This window comes from Ips typographus, linkage group LG3 (assembly GCF_016097725.1).
Source record: "Ips typographus isolate SLU linkage group LG3, UJ_Ityp_2.0, whole genome shotgun sequence".
In the NCBI taxonomy this organism is placed as follows: domain Eukaryota; kingdom Metazoa; phylum Arthropoda; class Insecta; order Coleoptera; family Curculionidae; genus Ips; species Ips typographus.
Genome location: NC_138424.1, coordinates 15456945 through 15477636, shown reverse-complemented (window position 1 = coordinate 15477636; position 20692 = coordinate 15456945). Strand labels below are relative to the sequence as shown.

General features: G+C 36.4%; 1 protein-coding gene across 3 annotated transcripts; it reads right to left on the bottom strand.

Annotated features, from left to right (window-relative positions):
- Window positions 1-7128: 7128 nt before the first annotated feature.
- Window positions 7129-20145, bottom strand: LOC145727139 (uncharacterized protein CG3556). Of its 3 annotated transcripts, none has more exons than XM_081976610.1 (11): window positions 19976-20145; window positions 16357-16486; window positions 12910-13027; window positions 11989-12150; window positions 11788-11927; window positions 11630-11737; window positions 11344-11504; window positions 10916-11117; window positions 10695-10855; window positions 7948-8131; window positions 7129-7892 (listed from the first exon to the last, which is right to left on the bottom strand). In XM_081976610.1, the coding sequence occupies exons 2-11, from the start codon at window positions 16451-16453 to the stop codon at window positions 7831-7833; spliced, it is 1395 nt and encodes a 464-aa protein (XP_081832736.1). In that variant the 5' UTR covers window positions 16454-16486; window positions 19976-20145; the 3' UTR covers window positions 7129-7830. The 3 variants fall into 3 exon arrangements, with proteins under 3 accessions (XP_081832736.1, XP_081832735.1, XP_081832737.1); XM_081976609.1 differs by having other exon boundaries at window positions 10695-10858; window positions 19976-20137; XM_081976611.1 differs by having other exon boundaries at window positions 10695-10858; window positions 11344-11498; window positions 19976-20137.
- Window positions 20146-20692: the final 547 nt, after the last annotated feature.

The following is a 20692-nucleotide window of genomic DNA, read 5'->3' as shown; positions in this document are numbered from 1 at the left end:
CTTCCAAGTAATTGGCTATAGTGACAGCCTCACTGTCCGCCTTGAACAACACACAATAGCATACGCAGACGACGTAGTCATTCTGCAAACAGGCAAATTCGAGAGCTCGCTCTGCGAACGTAGGCAAGCGGCTCTTCGATTCATAGAAAAATAGTGCACTAAACATACTCTATCTATTAACCCCAAGAAGACCGAAATGGTCATTTTCACAAGAAAGAGAAAACTGGGACCGCTATTAGTACCCATACTATTCAATATCAATCGAAGTTTCGCTGCCCAGGTCAAGTACCTTGGAGTAACATTCAATAGCAAACTAATGTGGAACTCATATCACCAAGAGAATACAAAAAGCATACATCTCTTATGAACAATGTAAGCGAACCATTGGTAATACCTGGAGATTCTCTCCCAAAGTGGTAATGTGGACCTACAAAGCTGTCATAAGACCTATACTAACTTATGGGGCTATTGTCTGGGGACATAGAGCCTCCCAGACCGTAAACAGCCGGAAATTAGATGTTCAAAGAATGACATGCTTCAGTATAACGGGTGCCATGAAAACCACACCGACCAGGGCTTTGGAAGTGATTCTGGGTTTGACGCCCCTCGACATATATGTCAAGGAGGTCGCCTTAACTACAATGTTTCGCTTCCGCACTGTAGGAATTGAACCCAGTGTAGGAGTTGGTCTGCAGAGGGCTCATCGCATCTGGAAAGAGGCGACAAACTCGCTTCTACTATTGGAGGCTAGAGTGGACTCTGCAGTGCCACTATTTGCTTTCAGCAAACTCTACACAATCAACACGGAAGGTACTGGCAACAACTCAATGGAAGGTGTAATAAACATCTACGCTGATGGATCCAAAACCAAAATGGGCTCAGGCTGTGGAATTCACTGCAAATCCCTCAAACTGAACCTTAGTCAAGCCCTTGATTCCATGCCAAGCGTTCTTCAAACAGAACTAATTGGAATAACTATAGCGGCAATACAGATAGCCAGTAAAAACATCACTGTCCAGACCACGTCTCACGTCAAAACTAGTACAACAATGCCACTGCACCCTCATTGAGCCGTCGTCAAGTAACGCGGTGAAAGTCAGTTGGATTAAAGGGCATAATCACAACAAAGGTAATAGGGTTGCCGATTCTTTGGCCAGGAAGGCTGCCAAGCTTCAGCCTTCCGGACCAGAGCCTTTCGTGGATTTGACCATGACGGTAGCCAAAAACCTTATCAAAAACGCTCATAAACGCTCCGTAGCGCTGGAACGATACCATTGGCTACAATTTATCCAAGGCACTTCTAAGCTGTCCAGATAGAAGAAATTTGTCAATGACCAGGAAAAGGCTACTCCTTATAACGGGTATCCTAACAGGCCACTGTAAATTAAACAAACACCTATTCAGGATGAAGCTAAATAACACCCCCTTATGCAGGTCCTGTAATCAAGAAGACGAGACGTTGGAGCATATTCCCTGTGACTGCTCTACACGCTCGTCCATACGTAGGACTAAGTTGGGCCAATCTTTCTCATCCCTTGAAGAGATCAGAGGCACCGCCCTCGGCGACGTTATGTATCCCTAGGCTGGATGACGAGCTGAGGATGACCCCTATTGCGGAGGCGCACAATAGGCCTACTGTGACCTAAGTGCTGTGGTGCCACCACTCTCCCAAGTTACAGTTACAGATACAATTGGCTATAGTGGGTATGGACACTTCTTTCCTTGAATTTACGCGTACTTTTTCTTGATGATAATTGATCACATTCGTCTTCAACAAATGATATGATAAGCCAAATTTCCTCTTCCTGTAGAAGTTGGGGTATTACCCCACCTTTTGTAAATGCTTCTCCTCTGCCTAATCTCACCCAATGAGATCCGGTTTTATATCCGCTAGGGCCACCCAATCTTCACCTTTATTTGCGCATTCTACGATTCGTCTTCTGTCTTGATTGCTGTGTTGTTTGTACTTCTTCCTCACAAGAATTTCACTCCCTGTTAATACAGCACGACATAGTGGGCATTGGACTAAAGGATTCATACCGTGACATTTTTGGTGAAGTCAGTGTCGACAGGGACACATTTCAACTATTGAATGAAAATAATACAAATGGCACAATTGTCTTTAAATTCCATTTAGAAAGTACGTATAGAACTATATAACTTAATTTTGACAATAGGTATCAAACTTTTTCTTACCTGGGATAGTACTTGGCTTTAAATACTGCTTTTTATCAAATACCTGTATGAAAGTGAACGTTTATTTAATTGATCTTAACATATCAGAGATCTTTTGAGATGTATTTATACCGCCGTATGTTAAGAATATCGTGGGTGTAGAGAATCACCAACTTGGAAGTTCTTGCGCGGATGGGAAAATCAAAAGAACTGATGCTGATCGTTAAAGAAAAAAAATGGGATACATAGGCCACATAATGAGAGGCGAAAGGTATGAACTCTTGAGACCGATCATTGAAGGAAAAAGATCAGTAGGAAGAAGACAAAACTCCTGGCTGAAAGACTTAAGAAGATGGTTTGGATGTACCTCAATTGACCTTTTTAGGGCTGCTACATCCAGAATAATGATTGCCAATTGGATCGCCAACCTCCGGCGGGAGACGGCGGATTAAGAAGAAGAAGAACATATAGTTGGCGGTAACTAAGTGGGTCTGTTATTGAATAATTTGTTAGAATTGAGGGGCTTTCCCTTTATACCAAACTGAATTACACTTTACAATTTCGGAATTATTCTTCTTCCTTCTTTCTAATATGGGTGTCCATATAGGTAGGTTAATATTTTGTCCTATTATGCCTCTTCGGACGTCGATGTCCAGCACTCCTTCCAGCGTTTTGGAGGTCTGCCTTGGTTTCGTTTTCCGACGGGATTGTTTGTTTTTGCAATTTTTACAAGTATGTTGTCTTCTATTCTGTTTACGTGTTTATTCCAGTATTTTCTTCTCTTAACCACCTTCCTATGTAATGTATCTCGCTCCGTTGTCTAAGGTCTTCGCTTCTGATTCTGTCGTGTAGTGTTTTTCCGTGTATACTTCTTATTATTTTCATTTCAACCGTTCGCATCATTTGTAATGTTTTCGATGTGTCTGGCTGCATACGTTATGACAGGTCTGATTGTCGATTTATACACTCTTATTTTATATTTTATATTGAGGTATTTGTTTTTCCACACAATGTCTCTTAGGCATCCTGCTATTCGAGACGCCTTCATAGTTCTCTGACTTCATTCTGTAGATTTCCATAACTTGTTATCTCAGCTCCTGAGTATTTGAACTGATTTACTTGTTTTACAATTTTCTGGTCAATCTCCAGTTTGCATTTTGTTGGCTCTTTTGATGATACGAGACATTTAGTTTTGTCTGTGTTAATGATCATATTTAATTGTTTTGCTGATTGATTAAAGGAGTGAAGTAATCTCTGAAGGTCGTCTTCAGAATCCGCAATGAGCACCGCATCATCTGCGTAGCAGACCACATTGAAGTAAGTGTTGTACAATTTTGTACATAATCATGTTGAATATAAATGGGCTGTCACCTTTTCATGAAAACGCATTCGACTCCATAAATCACCATGAATTGTTTAAAGCTCTCGCAGACTGTCGTATAGGCAACCGCTACATTTCCATACTAAGACACATACACTGTGTGTAAAAAGTCCGGCAACCCTGAATTATTTCGCAAAATATACAACTCATTGAAAAATATCCTATATAAATATTGACGCACTTTAAACGTTTTACCGTTAGGTGACATTCAGGAATATACAGGGTGAGCCACAATATGGCAATGAATTGAGGTTATGTTTTTTCTTATGGAATGACCATGTTTCAATGACGTTTTCTGATTCGCTCTCTCATTCTGATCACATTTCATGTAACATGTTGTATGGTTACCTTGAACAGTTTGGCAGCTATTTAATTATTAAAGACAAATTTGCTTTCATGGTATCCCATGTTTATCGATAGTAATTCTCACCTTTACCTGATTGTTACATTTGATAGTAGATTGCGGGTACCTATTTTTGACATTAGCTGGTAGTGTCAATAATTTTTTGTACACAATGTCCCTTACAGAAAAGGAACGTGTAACTCTGCTTATGATAAGAGGTTTTGGCGGTAGGCAGAGGACGTATTTTGAAACCGTGGAACAGTTTAACATAATTAAAAAATTGTGCCATCAATTATTAACATAGTCGGACCGAATTTCCAGCATACTTGGTTTCAACAGGATGGTGCGCCACCACATTTTGGAAGACATGTACGGGCGTACTTGGATGAGGTGTTTCCTAACCGTTGGATAGGTCGTAGAGGTGCAATAGAGTGGCCTCCTAGATCACCGGATTTGACGCCTCTAGATTATTTTCTATGGGATCACTTAAAAAATAAGGTATATGCAACAAAACCGACAAATTTAGATGATTTAAGAAGAAGAATTATGGATGAATGCAACCTTATAACACGCGACATGTTACAAAACGTCATTGAAAAATTTTATTTTAATTTAGCTCATTGTCAGAAAGTTCAAGGGGCACATTTTCAGCATTTAATCAAATAAAAAATGTTTACTTATTTAAAAGTGTAGTTTTCTTTAATAATTAAATAGCTGCCAAACTGTTTAAGATAACCATACAACATGTTACATGAAATGTGATTAGAATGAGAGAGCGAATCAGAAAATGTCATTGAAACATGGTCATTCCATAAGAAAAAACATAACCTCAATTCATTGCCATATTGTGGCTAACCCTGTATATTCCTGAATGTCACCTAACGGTAAAACGTTTAAAGTGCGTCAATATTTATATAGGATATTTTTCAATAAGTTGTATATTTTGCGAAATAATTCAGGGTTGCCGGACTTTTTACACACAGTGTATATGAGCAGGCAACAGCAAACGTAAAAATACATGCAGAAACAGATCGGTTCAAGATCGAAAAGGGCGTCCGACAAGGCGACACAATTTCCCCCAAACTCTTCACAACTCTGATAGAATATATGTTTAAAAAGATTGAATTAGACAATAAGGGCATAAACGTGAATGGAGAAAAGCTAAACCACCTACGCTTTGCCGACGATATCGTGCTGATCTCGGACCAGCTTGACGAGGCAAATGAAGTGGTCTCAGAATTATCCGCAGCTTCCCAAAAAGTAGGCTTAAAAATAAACATTGCCAAGACCCAATTTATGACGAACTTAGTCCCACGCTGTAAACTAATGCTAGAAGAAAAAGAAATTCAATACGTAACATCTTACAAATATCTGGGACACGAGATCCGAATGGGAAGAGACAATCAGACCTACGAACTAAACAGAAAGATAGGACTGACCTGGGCTGCCTTCGGGAGACTGAGACATGTATTCAAATCGGATATACCGATATGTCTCAAACGAAAGGTGTTTGATCAATGCGTCCTCCCGTTATTGACATATGGCTCGGAAACACTTATCCTAACACAAAAAACAATAAAATAAGAATAACTCAACGAGCTATGGAGAGGTCCATGTTGGGAGGGTCACTGCGAGATCAAATCCGAAATGAAGAACTGCGTAGAAGAACAAAGGTTACGGATGCAATCCAAAGAGTCACACACTTAAAATGGAACTGGGCCACTTCGAGAATGTCAGACAATAGATGGGCGTCCCAGAGATGAAGCACACAGAAACAGATTTGAAGAGGATATCTTTAAACTGTATCCAAGATGCCCAAGACCGAGCAAAATGGTTTATGTTAAGAGAGGCTTATGTCCAGCAGTGGACGAGACAAGCTGCTACATGATGATGATGATGAAGTGTCACCTTGTCTTATTCCTGTGCGTATATGCACATCTTCAGTTAATAGATCCTACTTTTATACTAGTCCGACAGTATTGATCTCGTATGTTAGTTTTATTAATATCTGGTTCACTTCCTTTTGTCGCATTATTTCAATGATGTCCGCCAATCGCACCCGGTCGAAAGCTTTAGTCATGTCGACAAAGCACATATAAGCTGGTTTATTGAACTCTAGAGATTTTTCTGTTATTTGCTTCACAATGAAGATAGCATCAGTGGTAGACCTGTTTTTTCTAAAACCTTCCTGTTCTTCGCAAATTTGTATAGTTTTGTTTATTACCTCTAACAAAGTCCTAGTGAAGGCTTTGAGGATGCTGTTGAGAAGCGTTATTCCACCATAATTGTCCGGCATTGTTTTCTGGCTCTTTTTAAATATAGTTATCGTTATGCTGCTTTTCCATTCATTGGGTACTTTTTGTTCTATTATGATGTTTCTGAAGAGAGTTAATATTTCTTTTTTTAGGTTGTCTCCCCCGTATTTTAAGATTTCATTTGTTATCTCGTCGGGTACTGGACTTTTTAGATGTTTCAAGATGTGTTCTATCGGACAGCTTGTCAATTCTATCTCATTGTCTTCTTCTATTAGTAGTTGTTCAATTCCCTCATTTTCTTTATACCTATAGGTTTTTGAAATATAACTTCCGTTCTTCCGCATTGATTTTATTGGTCTGCATAGTATCCTTGATTTCTAATTTGTTCTTTCTTCCATATCCTTCCCTGGCTTCCGTACATATCTCTCTTCATCTCTTTAGTGAATCATTCCCAGAAATCTTCTTTTATGTCTCTGATTCTAGCATTTATTTTGTTTTATGATATGAATTACAGTTGCCTATTCTGAATTACTCTTGACCTTTTCGGAATTACAGTTAGAAATGGTACGGTACTTATAAAAAAATACAAAATGTAAAAAGGAAGTTAGTTCAAGGTAAGTTTATCATTTGAAACATGTCGTCAAACGATGTCATTTTGTGATACAGAATGTTAAAGTTTTGATAAAAATCCCAAAAAAAAAAACTAAGAAGAAAGCAATATTTTGACACCCTGTATTTCAGAAACTGAAGAAATTTGTATCTATAAGCTCTATCGAATGCCGGAGTCCTGCTAGTATAAACAAACTCACCTTGTATAGGAGAGTAATAAAATTGGGAACCATATAAGGTAACAATAAGAAGGTTGACTTTCTTAAGTTTACAAGAGTAATTCGATAACTGAAACATCCAGGAAAAATGTATTACTATCTGAAAGCAAAGGATGTGTTAATTGATGTGAATATAATAAATAATAATTTCTTTTTTATTAAGAACGCGGTTTTATTATTATTATTAACTGATGCGATCACGTATGATTGTTACACACAAAAAGCTTTACTAAATTACACACCGTCAAAAGTGTTACATAGAAAAAATAATTAACGAATATTGCTCGTTTTAACAATTGCCACTTTTACTTTTAAGCAGTTTATTTAATTTACAATGCTAAATAAAAATATATTTTATTATAATAAATATTGTCCGCAAAACATACGTATTGGGTACTACATTTCAATACATTCGTATCAAAGCGTATTATATTTTATTACACTCTAAACACAGTATTCATTAGAGAAATAGATATATTTTTGTATACAATTAACGCCAGATAACTCACCTAAAAGATATTCTTTGGTATAAATATGTACTTGGTGAAGAATAATACTTTTTCTTATTATACTACTTTCAGATCAGTTCAAACCAAGAACTTTTAAAAAGCTTGCTCCATAGCCAACAGCTCACTCGAAATTAAGTAGACATCGTAAAGTACAACAAGAATAGGCCTAAAGTTTGCTATAAAATTATTTAGAAAGTGTATATAAGAAAAGCATGCTTTTAGGAAACCAACAATGGATAAGTAAAAAAGATGTACATAGTACAACATCTTTTACATCAGTTGGTGAAAAATTCGCAAATACTGATAAATTATTTGATGTTTCTTAAATGCTGATACCATTTTACAGCTTTTTATACCAGAATAGGTAGTGATCACCTTCTTCGATCAGCAGATCATCGACACCTATAACAGAATGAAATGTATTTATTCTAGAAGACTTTTTTTTTTATTTATTTACCAACTGGTGCTACAAGTTGATTTGCTGGTGGTACCGAAGGATCAGGTAATTCGGGAAGTCTATACAACAACCAGTAGTTGTAACCCATGGGTTCCTCCTTGTAGCCGGCTAAAGAATGGACATAATGTCCGTTGGGCCACTCTGATGCTTCAAACGCAAAATGAGAGTCCATTTCCATTGCCATCTACAATAACAGGATGTTTAGTACACGTTTTACAGGAACTATAGTATTCTGACAATTAGTTGACAAACTGATAAATTACAGGAAATATTTTTTGGTTTTTTGGACATGAATTACAAATTAGATCCAATTCCGGGGTAACGCTCTTGTGTTATGACACATTGGTTCATTGGTTCGCTCAGTTTATCGGAAACTAGTTTATACTTGATTTTTAGATGTTAGTTTATAGATTATAAGGTTGTTAGATTTTCAGGAAGCATTGGAGGATGTGAGAGAGGGCATCATGATCAATGACATTTGCGTAAACAACATACGCTTTGCTGATGACACGGTTGTGCTTGCTGACAGCCTGCCTCATCTCCAGAGCATGATAAATCGTATTGTCGAACACAGCATTCAGCACGGACTATTCTCCAAGACACCAAAACTAGCAACTCTCAGAATTAATAACGTGGTTGTACAACAAGTCTCTACTCTAAAATATCTTGGCGCTAATGATCCTAAAGTCGCAATTCTTTCAAGGATCGAACAAGCCAGACGCTCATTTACATCAATGAGGAGCTTTTTTGCTTTCCGTGACCTGAGAGATGCTACGCTGTCATATCTTCCCAGTCTATCTATAAGGATGTGAAAGCTGGAGCTTTAATGAAGCACTGGAGCGTGGGATCAACGCATTCGAGATATACTTCATATTTTGCGCATATCCTGGGTAAACCGAATAACCAACGAAGAGGATGAATAAAGATTAAGAACTATTAACAACAATAAAAGAAAGAAAGCTGCAATACATCGGTCACGTCATGAGAGGAGAGCGATATGAAATGCTCCGTTCCATTCAGGGGGCAGTGAATAAAATAATTTGGACCAACGTGATAACCAACATCCACAGAACATGGGCACTTGTTGTATGGTGCGGAAACGTGGACACTCGCAAAGACCACACAAAGAAGGGCGGAGGTCTTCGAAATGAGGTGCTACCGTAGCATGTTGAGGACTTGGTGAAATCATAATTGAAAGGAAAATGGAAAAAAAGGCAGAAGAACGGAAAACTTTGGTGGAGTTGTTACAAGCTGCAGTGGATAAAGTTAGATGGGCCAATGTGATCGCCAAAGGGGGTAAGGCACACCAAAAAGAATTTAGTACATTTATGAACAATAAACAACTTCATTGGAATTTGGAATATTGGCTAAAATACTGCAGGCCAGAGTGTTAAGTCAAACTGTGGGATGCAATGGCGGAAATAGGAATATCTAAGAAATTTATAAGTATAACCAGGATGTGTGTCCAAATTAGAGTACGAATCGGGGTTATGCTTTCCGACCCTTTTGAGGTAAACAGCTGGCTTAAGCAACAAGACGCGATATCCCCAGTTTTATTCAACATTGCTCTGGATAAAGCAATAAGAACCGCTAAAATAAGCGTGAAACTTTTTAGTCGGTATGGCCCAAGATTATTGCTGGCTTTTGCCGACGATATTGACGTAGTGGGAAACACGGTACTTACTGTGAATGACCTATTTTCAATGGTGGAAACGCAAGCTGCACAAATGGGGCTCAGAATAAATGAGAACAAAACCAAGTATATGCTCACCAGTGGAACAGGACGTGGAGATAGAGTGGGCCAAAATGTCACGATGAAGGAATACAATTTCGAGAGGGTCACAATCTTCAGTATTTAGAAGCCACAATTACTCAAGATAACAATCTGACAGAAGAAATTAAAGTCCGAATTCAAAGTGGAATTCAATCGTTCATGTATGCAAGCAAAACCTGGATCCTCACCAAGGACAACGAACGGTTCTGCGCAAGATTTTTGGATCATCGGGAAACCCAATAACTCAACAGTACCAATAAGAATCAACCAAAAAATATGAGAATTATTCAAGGATCCAGATATAGTGAAGTAAATAAAGGCATGAAGGCTGCAATGAGCAGGCCATGTACAAAGACAGCCTGACACACGGCTGGTGAGATTGGCTTGGAAAGGAGCACCAGCAGGACGAAGTCCGTTAGGACGACCCCGAATGAGGAGGAGACACCATCACGGAGGCCTAAGGACAATTGGGATAGAATACGACCCAGCATCAAAGGAAAATCGACCCACTCCGGGTTGTAAAGCCATATAGTAAAGTAAGTAAGAGACTTCACTTCTTTATCACTGGCGATCAACATATTTGACGACCCTTGTGTCGAGATAATACGGGACATATTGGTTTCGGTTGTGAATAATTTCTCCTTTTCTATCTAACCAACCTAGAAATAGTTCCCGATAAGCCGAGCGACCCAATGTTCATTCATATTGCTCCCTGAAAAAGCGCTACCTCCGATAGGTAGTGATCGTTGGTTCGAGTCCAGCTGAATACGGAACAAAAGTTTTACCTAATTTTTAATTTATATCCGAATGTGAATTATTTTCTTTCTTTTGGTATCATTACAAACAATAAACCAAATCATTTGAGTTAAATACAATATAACTATATTATTTTTAATCAGTTCAATGATTTGAAATTATTCCCTTACATTCTTCAAAAAAATCTGTGGGAGAAAGACATTATAATACTACTGACCTGCATAATGGAATAGAATGAAGTATTTCTAGGGGCAGTAATGGATATAGTAAAGTTCTCAGTGATATTGGAACCAATCCAGAGTGTGTAAGTGATTGTGATGTTTCTTATTTCGCTATCGTTGCCTTGTGATGATAACGATTTGGTAAGACCTTCAATTTCTACTGTAAAAAAAAAAATTCTTTTAAAACCGTTTTATACACAATTATTGGCTTTATTACCGTTATTTTCGTAATCGGCATCGTGACGTCCACAGTCTATGAGACGGATGGAACCCAAACCTTTATCCATTAAGGCCAAAAGAACGTCCGAAGTTAACCCTGCGTCTGTGTAAGCACCATCAGGGTCTTGTCGAGATCTTAAGTAATTTTTTGATAAGGATTGGTTCCAGTAGGATTTCAGTTCGGTCAAACCATCTAATGCCTGTCATATCATACAATCAATCAGAGATACAGTGTCACTTTGGCGAAAGTAGCACTTTACCGAACTAGTGCGGTAATAGTTATCTACATTACTATAGTGTGTCAATTGCGAAAATGTAGTCCTGATAAGTGCGGAAAGTGTCTTTTCCGCACTCGATTGCTGAACAACCGGTACTGCGTGCGGAAAAGTGTCACTCCCCGCACTTATTAGGTAAAACAATGTTTACCTGCATAACTAAAGCGGTATTGTACAAATTGCCAAATCCTCCATCTGGTTGCTGTTGCCTAGCTAAATTGATGCTGGGTCTTCTTAAAGAATGTTGCAAGTTTCTATGCCGATGATCCATCACGATACACCTTAAGGCCAATATGGTCATAGCCACTGTATCTAAAAGTCGTGAAGCACACTATTTGTGGAAAACTCAGGAGAAAAGTGTGATGATGGTAATAAGCCAATTGGCAAAGGAGCTTTTTGTTAAATGATGCTTATAAACGTATGAGTGTGACTCTTACCAATGTTATGATCTTTAGCTGTATTGGCAATATCTAATAGTCTTCGAATTTGCTTTTTTCGTACATGAGCCCTTGCAGTGCAGGCAGCCAAAGTCGAGTAGGCAAAATCTAAAGTCAAAATGTTAATACCTTTACCAAATCGAGTGAAACCGATCTACCTAAATCTAGGACAGCCTCATGATGTTGTAAAGTTCCTATCAAGTCATGTCCGTGGAATTGTCTCGGATCATAACAAAGAGCACTCAAAGCTAGACAATACTCGGCTAATTGTGTTGGGGATATCGGAATTTCGTGATGTCTTTTCGTGTAAATTACATAGTAGGATTAGCATTTGCAGTAATTTGATGTAGCTGACATACCTCCATAACATAATGACGATTTCAATTTCCATCTGTTTGCCAGATAGCTGCATTTCCAAGGCACTTGGTAACAAACCTTCTAAAGCATCCTCGTGAGTTTGCATTAATTTTAGGGCGGTTAGAACCTTTGGTGTGTCATTTCTCCAACCCCAGTCGGTTTCCCTGAGTAAAGAGAAAGAACAAACTTAAGCGGGAGGACGTAATAACGAATTACCAGCTGTAAATGTTTTAACTAGCTTTGGGTTATTGATTCTGAACTGTTTCGAATATAGTTCCAAAGCTATTGCGCTACTATTGGAGGGTGAGTAGATCTCGCCAAAAGAAATTCATAGGAAAATACGTCTTATTTCCGTACTAGAAGAGTAACAAAATACAAATGTGTTATTAAACGTCACAAAAACACAGATTTATTAAAAAAACTTAATTTCTTTGAAGGATGCTCAAAATGCTGATCATACGCCTGAAATGCAACACAGTGAAACATTTTTGGCATTCAGCCCCAACAATCTTTCCTGTCGACTCTTACTCTCACCAAAAAAGTCACATTTGGTCAGGTCTGGTGAACGTGGAGGTTGGTGCGCCCCTGCGTCAAAAATCGCTCTTTCCTGATAGGTTTGGTTAAGTTGTTCCTTTACGGGGAGTAATGGTAAACGTTTTTTAAATAAATCCATTTTTTTTTGACATTTAATAACACATTTTGACGTATACTGTATAGTATAGTATTGTAAGATAAAACACAGCAATATTTATCAAATCCATGCAGATGACCCAAATCAGTTTGGAAACCACTTCCTGAACGGTTCAGAATCATGATCCCGAACAATGTGTGATAAATAAAGAAGCATACGTCACATTTGCAGCAAGAAATTTTACTAAAATCTCAATACATGCATAACCAAATTGAGAAGATGCACAGAATACCTTTGTGAAACGAGGAACGACAATGCATTTTTAATACTGTTGTCCAGTAGTTTTTCATTTGCCTTCTCTGCACTTAGTTCAGTGATTAGTGTTGGAATTCTAGACGATTCTGTAGGTTCTGCAAAAAGAGATTTTATCAAAAATTCATCTCTGTTTTTGGTAATACCAGTAACGTATTCAAGTTGATATTTAACGAAAACTATAAATAACAACTTATTGTTTGTAAAAAAGCACCAAATGTACTATTTTAGATTAGTATCTAAACTTTATTTTCCGGATGTTTAAAGTAGAGTACAACTACATCAAGTTGATCAAAATTCAAAGCGGGAATACGGTCCAGTAAAATGTCAGAGAACTGAACTTTAACTTTCTAAGTATCGTATTCAGTGATCCCTTTAATTCCGTTCCTGTTGTTGAACGAAGCGAGTAGCAAAATCTGTCCTAAATTCGAAATGGCGACCTAAATTTGCATTTCAAACTATCTATAGCTTCATAGTTTTGAAATTAATGTACGGGAAAGTTGTTAATCGTAGAAATGAGGACAAAAATCCAGTTTTTCAGTCGATATATTAGTTATCGAAAGGAAATAGGAGCCGGGTCGGGTCATTCATTATAGGAGGTTAGTGAAAAGTCATCATTTGATAAAAAGTTTTATAGAGAAATGGATGAAATATGATAGGGTGCAAAAAGTCAGATTTTTTCGCCTGTGTTTTAACCGCTGGTAATTTATCCTTTTTTAATAACTATAATTTGAACAATATACCAGAGATCATTAATAGAGTAAGGCTCCAAACTTCAGAGAGGATTTTGTTAAAATTATGTTTGGTGTGCTAATAGTGGTTATTCGAGATGTTAAAAAGCCAGCTAACCGAAGATGGACATGGAGAAGCCCAGACTCAAAAACGAAAAACGAAATTGACTTTATAATAACGAATAAAAGGTACATAATAACCGATGTTTCAGCATTAAATAGATTTAATAGAGGCAGTGACCATAGACTGGTAAGGGCAAAAATCAAAATTAACCTTGGAACGGAAAGGAAGAAACTAATCCATCAAAAAAGATTTCCAACAATTCTGGAACTTCAACAAAATATCGACACCTATCAAAGGAACATTAACAGCAAACTCCCTTCTATTGCCCACATGACCGAAATGAACCTGGATGAATTGGAACAAAAAATAAGAAACAGCATGCAGTCAGCGACAAAACAGATCTGTTCGGAGAAAAAACCAAAATGCAGTAAGATTAAACAAAAAAATAGGAGACCTCATGAATATAAGACGAAACACACACAGAAGTGACCCTAACTATAGAGAACTTAACATAAAAGTTAAAAGGAGTATAAGGAGAGACATAAGGGATCACAACAACAGCTTGATAGAGTCCGTAATAGAAAACAATAAAAATATGAGAGTGTTGAAATCACTTGATAAAAATGGACAAGCACGCATTTATCAAATGAAGAACAAAGACGGCGAAAATACGAAAGTGACGAGATAGTAAATATAATCGAAGAATATTATAAAGATTCATCAATTGCACCGGAACTAGAGAACGCTAATACTCAATGTAAGATCATGAACGTCGGCTCAGAAGAAGTCCCTCAGAGGAAGCCCTAAGCCAACTAAAAAAAGGTCAAACTCCTGGTGAAGATAAAATCACTAGTGAAATGATAAAACTGGGAGGCACAACATGAACAAAAATCACATCGGTAATATTCCAAGAACATGGCAAAATGCCCAAGTCATCTTGTTACACAAATTAAATCTCAGCAACTTTCGCCCAACAAGCTTATTGCCCCATCCTTATAAGCTCCTTACCAAGATCCTTACTAACAGGCTTACGCGCAAACTAGATGAATATCAATCGAGTGATCAGGCTGGTTTTCGCAAGGGACATAGCACCGTAGAGCATCTTCAAACGATACGGACTCTTATAGAAAAGTGTAACGAGTACAATAGGCCGCTTCATCTCGCTTTTATAGATTTTAACAAGGCTTTTGATTCTGTTGAAAACATGGACAAAGAGGCGACGATCACAGTTAAAGTGCAAGAAGATGTAACAACCAATCGAATACCAATTAACAGGGGCGTCCGACAACGAGACACAATATCCCCTAAGTTATGTACCCTTGCATTGAAGGACGTATTCAGAAGACTAGATTGGGACAAAAAGGGACTGCGCGTGGATGGTGGATATCTGAGCAATTTACGCTTCGCCGATGACGTAGTTTTAATCAGCAGTTCGAAGGAAGAACTTATCAAAATGTTGGCAGACTTAAAGAGAGAGTCGGGAAAAATCGGTTTAAACATGAACATTGATAAAACCAAACTGTTGACTCCAGATCCTGGCGACGTACACTTAGACGGACAACAAATAGAAAAAGTCAACGAATACATATATTTAGGACACACCATAACACTGGGTAAAGAAAATCAAACGATTCGACTAACATATGGGCTGCTGTGGGAAAATTGGGACTCTTGACTTATGGTATGGAAACAATGACTCTCACAGTTAAGAGCGCGAATAGCCTAAGAACAACACAACGAGCAATCGAATGAACTATGTTGGAAGTAAGCCTAAAGAATCATATACAGAACGAGGAAATTAGAAAAAGAACAAAAGTCGACGATGTTATAGAGCACATCGCACGTCAGAAATGGCGTTGGGTGAGGCATGTGGCATGACAAGACAATGACATATGGGCAAGACGTATAGTACAGTGGTGTCCAAGGCAACATAAAAGAAGTGCTGGTCGTCTACAGAAATGATGGATCGACGATATAAAAGAAATAGCGGGAAGAAAATGGCACCAGATGGCAATGAACCGATCCGAATGGAAGCACCGAGGGGAGGCCTATGTGTAGGAGTGGATGCACAAGGGTTGCTGAAAGAAGAAGAAGAAGAAGAAGAACCACTCGGGTTCGTTGTTTTGACAAATCTCTGGATTGTTTTTTCTGGATCCAGCATTCATCATTTCATATTTCAATATTAAGAGTGAGGGCCATATACAAATTCGTGATCATTCTAGTAGTTGGAAAGCTGGCAATTTCTTTTACTTACTTCACATCTACCTTCTGTGATTAGCAATATGAACTATATTATTAAAGATAATTTAGTAAAAAAAAGGGCAAAAATTAAAACCGTAATACTTTAATTTAAAATTAGTAGTTTTGATTCAGTCAAATAAATTTGAAGGTGTATCACATTTCAAAGCTGAGGGAAGAGAATCCATTCATTATAATGACCTTAACTTTTATCTGCACACACTTCCATAAAAATGGTAAAAGCTTTGTGCAATCATTTTTTTTTTCAAATTGGCCCACCAAAAAGAAATTGATTGCACGAAGCATATACTATGGTTTTTGAACCATTAGCATCTTTAGTTTGAAAAAAAAAAAACAAAAATGCATTAAATGTGATGAAAAATTATTAGCTTACCTCTAAAATCAGCAGTCAGTGACGTCTGAAGTTCCAAATTTTGGGAGTAACCAAACGCGACCAGTGATAGTCCGAGAATAAAGGAGAAGTACGCCATGATTCTAGGTCATTCAAACGTTTTGGTCTTGACCTGAAAAAGGAGAAGCGAATATAGGTACATTTTGAAAATAACAAATTTGAGAGAATAGTTTTGCCCTTAAATGGAAAGGAAAACACCTTATGTTTAAGGATATCACCAGATCAGATATCACGTTTTGTAGGCGAGGGTGGTGGCGTGGTGGCCCAGAAAGTACCACATCTTCACATCTATATTATTGCTTAAAAATTTTACTTAATTTAAAATAATAATGGTTGGAATTGTTGTTGTTAGATGTAGTCTTATAAGCAGCTGTGAGGTCCGATCAAAACAATTTTGATTAGTCTTCTTGTCAACTTGTGGCTTTTTGAGTTCTTTCTCCTTATTGTCCTTTAGAAAATATATTACCTACTTAGTTTTTATTATTTCCATTAATTCATACTTCCATATTTATTATTTATGCCATTTGAACCTCATTATACAGCGTACAGTAGCAGAAAAAAAAAGGAATTAAGAAACGGTAATTCGATAATTTTCGAAAAAAATACAGCAAATATTTCCCTTTCCCATATGAGAAGGGGTGTTATCGAAAATTAAGCGATAACACAAATCGAAAATACCCGGAAAAACACTACACGACAGAATCAGAAGCGAAGAGCTTAGACAATGAAGCAAGACATAGGAAGGTGGGTAAGACAGAGAAGAAAATACTGGAATACCACGTAAACGGAATGGTAGACAACGGACTTGTGCATATCGCAGAAACAAACAATCCTGTCGGAAAACGAACCCAAGGCAGACCTCCAAAACGCTGGAAGGAGTGCTGGACATTAACATCCGAAGAGGCATAATAGGACGAAACAGGCATTAGCCTACCTATATGCAAATATAATAAATTAAAGGATTTTTCAATTATTAAATTTAAAGTATTCAACAAGAATCATAAAATAGCACATGCATTTTTAATAGAATTATACTTCAAGTCAAGATTTCTCAAAACTTTGACGAACCTTGTATACGTATATCTAAGTAAGTAAAATACAGATAAAATCTACATATAAGCTAAATGGCGTCACTTAATTGTCGGGAAATATTCTTGGGAAGAAAGACTGTAGATCCTAAAAACGTTTTATAAAAGTGGAGAAAATGCCAGTGCTACTCAATATTTAATTTTTGATGACAATGACATCATTAGTTTATCTCTAGATTTTACCTGAATTTTACATACAGATATACGTATTCAAAGTTTGTTAAAAGTTAAAATAAAAGTTCTCTAAAAGCCAAAAATTTTTCTAGAAGATATTTGCAGAATTTTGAGCACAATTCGAAAATATTTAAATATACCGGATCTATTAGAAGAAACACCATTATTAGCTGATTAGGTGTGGTCCGGTTATTTCAAGGTTAGGAATACAGTCACGTGACCATAAAAAGGTAGTTTCAATGCAAATTTTGAGCTGGCAACATTGTAAAGGCAAAGTGGCGCTAGTGAAAAACAGTCATGTGACCATAAAAAAGGTGATTTAAGCTGTGCAAATTTGCTAAAGGAAATTTTGACAGTGGAAAAAGTTTGATTGTAAAATACCCATCACGTGACTTTGGGAATGCAATTATTGACCTGTCCAAGTGACGCTTGTCAAAAACAATCACGTGACTGTAAAAAGAATGTCTGAATTACAAACATTTTCAAAATCCTATTGAAACGGGTATGAAGGCAAAAATTGTAAAATACAAGTCACTTGACCAAAAAAAAAAATGTTTGTTTTTGAGCTGACAACACTGTACAGGCAAAGTGACACTACAGTTAAAAATAGTCACGTGATCATAAAAATGTTATTTTCAACTGTAAAAATTTGCTAAATCTAATTTAGAAAGTGGTAAAAGCTGAAACAGTAAAATATACGTCACGTGAATAAATATATAATTTTTTGTGCTGGCAACATTGTAAAGACAAAGTGACACTAGTGAAAAACAGTCATGTGACCATAATAAAGGTAATTTAAGCTGTGCAAATTTGCTAAATGAAATTTTGACAGTGGATAAAGTTTAATTGTAAAATACAAGTCACTTGACCAAAAAAAAATGTTTGTTTTTGAGCTGATAACACTGTACAAGCAAAGTGACACTACAGTTAAAAATAGTCACGTGATCATAAAAATGTTGTTTTCGACTGTGAAAATTTGCTAAATCTAATTTAGAAAGTGGTACAAGCTGAAACAGTAAAATATACGTCTGCATTTGCTAAATGAAATTTTGACAGAGGAAAAAGTTTAGTTGTAAAATACACGTCACGTGACATTGGGAATGCAATTATTAACCTGTCCAAGTGACACTAGTCAAAAACAATCACGTGACTATAAAAAAAAGGCTGAATTACAAACATTTTCGAAATCCTATTTAAACGGTTATGAAGGCAAAAATTGTAAAATACAAGTCACTTAAACCAAAAAAAAAAGTTGTTTTTGAAGTGACAACACTGTACAGGCAAAGTGACACTACAGTTAAAAATAGTCACGTGATCATAAAAATGTTGTTTTCAACTGTGAAAATTTTGAACGCAATTCGAAAATATTTAAATATACCTCAGATATCCATCAGAATCACGATGATATTTTACAGGTAAACACGTTGTAACTGAAATTGTCTCAAGCTACAATAATCGAACTGTACTTGAATAAACTGAATAAACTATTTCAAGATTTTTTTTATTGTATTTGAGTAACAATTTCGGCATTTCACTAGACTTTTCTTTTAATTTGAATATTGGCAGAAAGTGAAAATTAAGGTGTGGCACTGTTATTTTCTATTCTTCTTTAAAAAGAGCATTACTGTAAGATATCTTTTTTATTTATGCTAAAGGACTGGAATATGGATGATCTCATCCATATGTATATTAAATTTCTTATGTAAGTTAGTGTAATGTAAAATTAAATATAAATTTATTCACATTTGTTAACAATAAAATGATCAATTTCCAAAACTGCTATGTAAGGGTAAAATTTAGGTTTTTATGAAATTATAATTATTTTTCTTTAGTAAACTCTGTAAACATTCATGCTTTGTTTGCTTTTTTCTTAAATTTAAACAAGTCCTTATAATCAATTTGAGAAACATATATCAAGTTTTTGAATTCACTTTTTCAGTTTTAATAAATTTAAAATTTGCATAGACAAAAGTGAATACAAATTACAATTTGAAAGCAGACATTAAAAAGTTTGCAGAGTTTTATCAGCTGAGTACTGTTTAAATGTAGATTTAAACTGTGATTTACATGCTTTTAACAGCATTAAAAACAAGTTTTTTATTATTTCATTATACTTGCAAACAAAAAATATATGAAAAAGAAGCTATTGTTCCACGTTCACTTTTCGCGACTTTGAAACCATTGATCTGCTGTTCCTTATTAATTTGATTTTATGTATGTGCATACATTATAACAAAGAGGCAAGGCCATAATGGTATGTTCGATAACAGAACCGAAGCGCAATATCAAAAATAGATCAAAGTTAATTCACAACAAAGCAAATTTTGGTAAAGACTTACCACACTTCCAGTCAACTATTTGGCAGCTTTCTTCGGATAGAGTTCGCTCGTCTGGATTTTCTGGACTGTATGAATTGAATCCTGGAAAGCTCAGGAAAACAAATGAGGACCGTCTGTGGTTGTGACGTCAAGACGTTTGCGCAGAAAATCGATCGGTTCATTCAGTTTGACAATCGCTGGAGCCTAAATGGCTGACGACCATATAAGGGGTGCACTTATTGGGGGTGATTCACCAGGGTGATTTCATACTTTCATTAAATTACTTATTTAAATAGATCATTAGCGTGCAGTTTTTATTTATTTGATTAGTGTGTTGATAGGTATAGGGTTGTAGGGGTGCCAGTATACCTTAAAGAGGGTGTCTTATTTTTTTATTGTATAAGGGGTGAATGAATATTTGAAAAAATCGTAAACGCATAGAATTTGGAATTTATTATGCTTTATATTCATGAAATTCAGTACATTTAAAATAGAAACTCACTTATTTATTTGATTTTCAAATAGTAATTTGGATATACTCTTGTAAGTACATTTACTTTGTACAACAACTTTGAGATCGATGAGATGATGAAAAAAATATAATAATACACAAGTAAAATAAGCAAGTCAGTATCTACTTCCGGTATAACCGAAATTGACATAATATTGAAAATAAGCACCTGAAAATTTTTATTAAATTTGAGTTCAATTATTTGAAAAAGAAATCAAAGAATCGCC

Excerpts from the sequence above, each read along its gene's own strand:
- LOC145727139 (XM_081976609.1), bottom strand. The coding sequence starts at position 16,453 with ATGGCGTACTTCTCCTTTATTCTCGGACTATCACTGGTCGCGTTTGGT. Across the intron at positions 10,859-10,915 it reads TGCCGATTACGAAAATAACG|TAGAAATTGAAGGTCTTACC; the intron begins GTAATAAAGCCA and ends TTTTTTTTACAG. Across the intron at positions 8,132-10,694 it reads CATTCTATTCCATTATGCAG|ATGGCAATGGAAATGGACTC; the intron begins GTCAGTAGTATT and ends CTGTTATTGTAG.